Raw genomic sequence first — 4,919 nt, forward strand, 5'->3', positions numbered from 1 at the left:
AGCAACCTTTGAGACAATGGATGGTGGAGCCTGATTTCGGTTCAGTCTCTCACAGCACCCCATGTCTCAAAGATTGTGTCTAGCCCCTTCCATGGCGAGCAGGTAGTCGAGAACCATGCGGTGGTGGAATAGTGCCATCCGCATTTGCCTGGCCTGATTCACAGCTACAGGTTGGTCAGAGAAGTGATTCAGAGCAGCCTGAGGAGAAGAACTTGGGGGTGTTGGTTGATGAGAAGCTCCCCATGAGCCGGCTTTAGTGTGCGCTTGGTCCCAGAAAGGAACCATATCTTGGGCTGCATCAAGAGGAGCATGACCAGCAGGTCGAAAGAGGTGATCCTGCCCCTCTGCTCTGGTGAGACCCCACTGTGTGCACTGTGTGCAGTTCTGGTGTCCTCAATATCAAAGGACATGAAGCTGTTGGAGCAAGTCCAGAGGAGGCCACGAGGATGATCAGGGGCTGGAGCACCTCCCGTATGAAGAAGACAGGCTGGGAACATTGGGGCTGTTCAGCCTGGAGAAGAGAAGCTGCATGGAGACCTCAGAGCAGCTTCCAGTGTCTGAAGGGGGCTACAAGGATGCTGGAGAGGGACTCTTCATCACTTTGTTCTGATTTATTCATTACCTTGAAGAACCAGCCCCATTTTGCTCTCAACAGAGAGGTCCCAATATACAGCTTACAATTAGCGAGTGGTTTTGATTTACAACTTAGCATTTCAGCTTACAATTCCCCCCTTTGAGACTCACAGGATACACATATATCCTGTAAGTTTCATCACGTATTAGTTTCCCATATGTAATTCCAAAACACCATTGTGAGGAGCAACATTGAATCAGGCCTGCTAGGGTACAAACACAAATAACTCTTCTCATTAGAAGAGTTCTTTAGCCATGCCCAATTTAGTAGTCAAGAGTCCCAGTTCAGTTCCTCACACCAGTCTTTCAAACGATGGACAGTGGAGTCTCATTTCAGTTCAGCCACTCACAATGGGATGGGATGGGATGGGATGAGGTAAGATGGGACAAGATCATGAGATGCAATGTGATGCAATATGATGTGATTTGATGTGATGAGATGAGATGAAATGAAGATGCAATGCGGTCAGATGTGATGCAACGCAGTGAGATGAGATAAAGATGAAATGGGATGAAAATGAGATGAGATGATGAGATGAGATGAGATGAGATGAGATGAGATGAGATGAGATGAGATGAGATGATGAGATGATGGCAGCTGCTGCCATGTGGACACAAGCTCTGCTGCCCAGGAGGGTCCTGTAGTGCAGGGGCTTGCAGATGGCCACGTAGCAGTCGTAAGACATGACAGTGAGGAGAGAATACTCTGCATCAGTCGAGAAGGATATAAAGAAGAACATCCTGCACAGGAGATGGCCTTGGTGTCCACAGGGAACTGGCCATGGCTTTGGGGACAGTGTTGCACATGTAGCTCAGGTCCAGCCCTCCTGGCCACCAGCAAGCCCTGGCTCTCCGTAGGGCCAACACACGGTGCCCATGAGCCCAACCTTCCTCCCATCGAGGTTTGCAAATTCCCTTTATCCATGGGAGAGGACAGACATTGTCTGTGTGGCCATCGAGGTGATGAGAGACTCCAGCATCTTGGAGAAGCGCGTGGCTGGAGACATTCTGGATCTGGTCATAAGAGACCTTGACTTCTGGCTGGCAGATGTGACTGGCCTGTGGCTGGGTTGCCATGCCCTTCAGGTCCTGTCAGGCTGCCTTCCTCCTTTCCTCCCAAACCTAGGAGGTGTCTTGAAGCCACCTTCATGCAGCAGAGAGGGATGGGAAAGGGATGGGGCAATGGCTGCACTCCAGTGGCAGCAGCAGCATCCTCCCCTGTGTTCCCCCCTCCAGATGCCAAGCATGGTAAGGAGCATCCATGAAAGCCTGCAGCAGAGCAGCAGAGAGGCAACCTGGCACAGGCTGGACGCCCTCCTTATCGTGCTGGTCCTCAAGCACCCGAGGGCATTGACCACCCGTATGGTGCTCAACGTTCCCTTAAGTGACAGCTATCAGCCTTGAGGGCTTGTTCCCTGTGGGCAGAGGGGCCCGGAGACTGCCAGACCCAAGGGGTGCTGCAGGACACCCCCGAGGAGCAGGGCCTTCCATCCCACCACACTCCTCCCTGCCTCTGATGGCATCTGATGACTGGTGCCTCTGGCTCATGGCAGCAGTCAATGACACACAGGACCCAAATCACGCTGCCTGCAAGAAGGTCCTTCCTGGTCATGGTCTGGGTGTTGTGTCTAGCATGGAACATTGAAATCTTAATCTTTGACTTAACTCTGCCTCTGAGCAATGACGCTGATGAAAGAGATGCATCTCCCTCCCCATATGAGGAAAGGAACATTGTTGTTTCCTTCAGGCTGTTTCCCTGGAGCCCCAGGGTCCCCTGGAGGGAGCCCAGAGAGGCAGAGAGCTTAAAGGCACTTGGCAGTGGAGGATGCAGAGCTCACGATGGGAGAAACCTTCACTGCCCTCTACATGGTAAGGCTCTGGGTGCAGGGCAATGCAGAGGAGTGTACCAGAGCTCTCTTCCTATTGTGTAAATGCCACAGCTTATAGGATCTTTCTGCTTTGCTCTCCTGGCTTTCCTGGCATTGGCAGGAATGATGTGCTCCAGAGCAAGGCTTCCCTGCTGCACTGGCAATGGGACGGCTGCCTTTCCAAGGGGACTTTCCAAGGGGAAGCTCAATGCTATAAAGACAAAGAGCTTTTCTGTGTTCTCAGTTTCCTATTTGTGATGAATTTGGGGGTAGAAATGAAAAGGAGCTCTCATGCTCGAACAAGTCTCTAAGACTCCTGAGATCTAACTTTGAGCCTCTGATATGAGCATCCTGAAGCGCCTTCAGCCACTCCTCTGCCTATGGACAGCACCAGCATCATCTTGGTCTGATCTGCCCTTATCCTGCTGCTGGGGCAGGGGAACGCTGTCCTGAGCTCTGTTTTGCCTTTGACTGTGTCAGTGCTGTTGTTGTGGTGTTCTTGCTGTCAGGTTTGCTGGGATGGGAGTTTCAGCTGCAGAGTCACACATGGGTCTTCTGGGTCCTTTCATGCAGGTGTGTCCATGGGAACAAGCATGCCAGCTTTCCTCAGCTGTGGGCAATGCAGTTTGTGTATCTAGGGAATGAGCTGCATCTCCCTTAATCAAATGCCATCACTGGGACACTTGGTTGCCCCTCCCGAGGTTTCCTTCCAATCTCCAGGATTCAGACCTATCTTAGAGCATCCCTGTGTTATCTGAAAGCTCCAGGATTCAAACCTGTCCTAGAGCATCCCTGTGCTACCTGAAAGCCCCAGGATTCAAACCTGTCCTACAGCATCCCTGTGTTACCTGAAAGCTCCACATAGAAACACAGAAGTGCCACCACGACAGAGCAAATGCTGCTGGGTTTGTGACACGAGATGGCGTGTGTCCTGGGCTAGAAGTGAGGTGCCAGCACCAAACAGGGCTCCAGCCATGGAGCTGAAGGAAGGTCTCATAGAGAAGTGTGTCTGTGTCTAGGAGGTGGAGGGTCTGTGGGAAATGGATTGGATTTTGGTCAGTCTTCCCTAACCTGCGACGTTTCTCCTATGTTAGGGCCCATGCCCAGAGACAGAAGGTGTCCAACGGCAGCTCCATCAGCCACTTCCTCCTCCTGCCATTCGCAGACACGCGGGAGCTGCAGCTCTGGCACTTCTGGCTCTTCCTGGGCATCTTCCTCGCTGCGCTCCTGGGCAACGGCCTCATCATCATTATCATAGCCTGTGACCAGCACCTCCACACCCCCATGTACTTCTTCCTGCTCAACCTCTCTGTTCTTGATCTTGGCTCTATCTCCACCACTGTCCCCAAATCCATGGCCAATTCCCTCTGGGACACCAGGGCCATCTCCTATGCAGGATGTGCTGCACAGGTCTTTCTGTTTCCCTTCTTTGCAGTAGTAGAATTTTATCTGCTCACAGTCATGTCCTATGATCGCTACGTGGCCATCTGCAAGCCCCTGCACTACGGGACCCTCCTGGGCAGCAGAGCTTGTGTCCACATAGCAGCAGCTGCCTGGGGCACTGGGTTTCTCAATGCTCTGCAGCACACAGCCAATACATTTTCACTACCCCTCTGCCGAGGCAATGCTGTGGAGCAGTTCTTCTGTGAAATCCCCCAGATCCTCAAGCTCTCCTGCTCACATTCCTACCTCAGGGAAGTTGGGCTTCTTGCAGTTGGCTTCTCTTTAGCACTTGTGTGTTTTGTGTTCATTGTAGGGTCCTATGTGCAGATCTTCCGGGCCGTGCTGAGGATCCCCTCTGAGCAGGGACGCCACAAAGCCTTTTCCACGTGCCTCCCTCACCTGTTTGTGCTCTCCCTGCTTCTCAGCACTGGCACATTTGCCAACCTTAAGCCCCCCTCCATTTCCTCCCGATCCCTGGATCTGATGGTGTCAGTACTGTACTCGGTGGTGCCTCCAGCAGTGAACCCCCTCATCTACAGCCTGAGGAACCAGGAGCTCAGGGATGCTGTGAGGAAGCTGGTAACTGGATGTGTTTCAGCAGCCACACACTGCCTGCTTTCTTCTGCAAAGGGCTCCTAGTGTAGGTCATGACAGGCCAAGTCCATCCTTCCTGCTTGTCCTGGGTTCAGCTGTAGCAGTCCTTGTTCTCCTTAGTAGCTGGTGTGGTGCTGTGTTTTTGACTTTCAGCCTGGGAACAATGCTGATAACACCGATGTTTTTAGTTGTTGCTAAGTAATGTTTACTCCAACCAAGGGCTTTCTCAGTGTCATGCTCTGCCAGGGAGGAGGGGCAGGGGAAGCCGGGAGGAATCAGAGACACTGCTTTACATTTGTTTTCCTGTTTCCACTTGTGATGTTGTTGTCTTCAACGCATGTCAGTATTCATCCCTTCCTACTTCAGTATCTGCCTGCCTTG

At 52.1% G+C, this 4,919-nt stretch overlaps 1 protein-coding gene across 1 annotated transcript; it reads left to right on the plus strand.

Moving 5' to 3' along the window:
• Nucleotides 1-3,770: 3,770 nt before the first annotated feature.
• LOC115616368 (olfactory receptor 14J1-like) lies at nucleotides 3,771-4,588 on the plus strand. The gene has a single exon (XM_030505505.1). The coding sequence runs from the start codon at nucleotides 3,786-3,788 to the stop codon at nucleotides 4,581-4,583; it is 798 nt and encodes a 265-aa protein (XP_030361365.1). The 5' UTR covers nucleotides 3,771-3,785; the 3' UTR covers nucleotides 4,584-4,588.
• The last annotated feature ends 331 nt before the right edge of the window (nucleotides 4,589-4,919 follow it).

Source organism: Strigops habroptila, chromosome 17 (assembly GCF_004027225.2).
Source record: "Strigops habroptila isolate Jane chromosome 17, bStrHab1.2.pri, whole genome shotgun sequence".
NCBI lineage: Eukaryota > Metazoa > Chordata > Aves > Psittaciformes > Psittacidae > Strigops > Strigops habroptila.

Bases quoted from the DNA above. Each gene is read 5' to 3' on its own strand.
- LOC115616368 (XM_030505505.1), top strand. From the start codon at position 3,786: ATGTACTTCTTCCTGCTCAACCTCTCTGTTCTTGATCTTGGCTCTATC.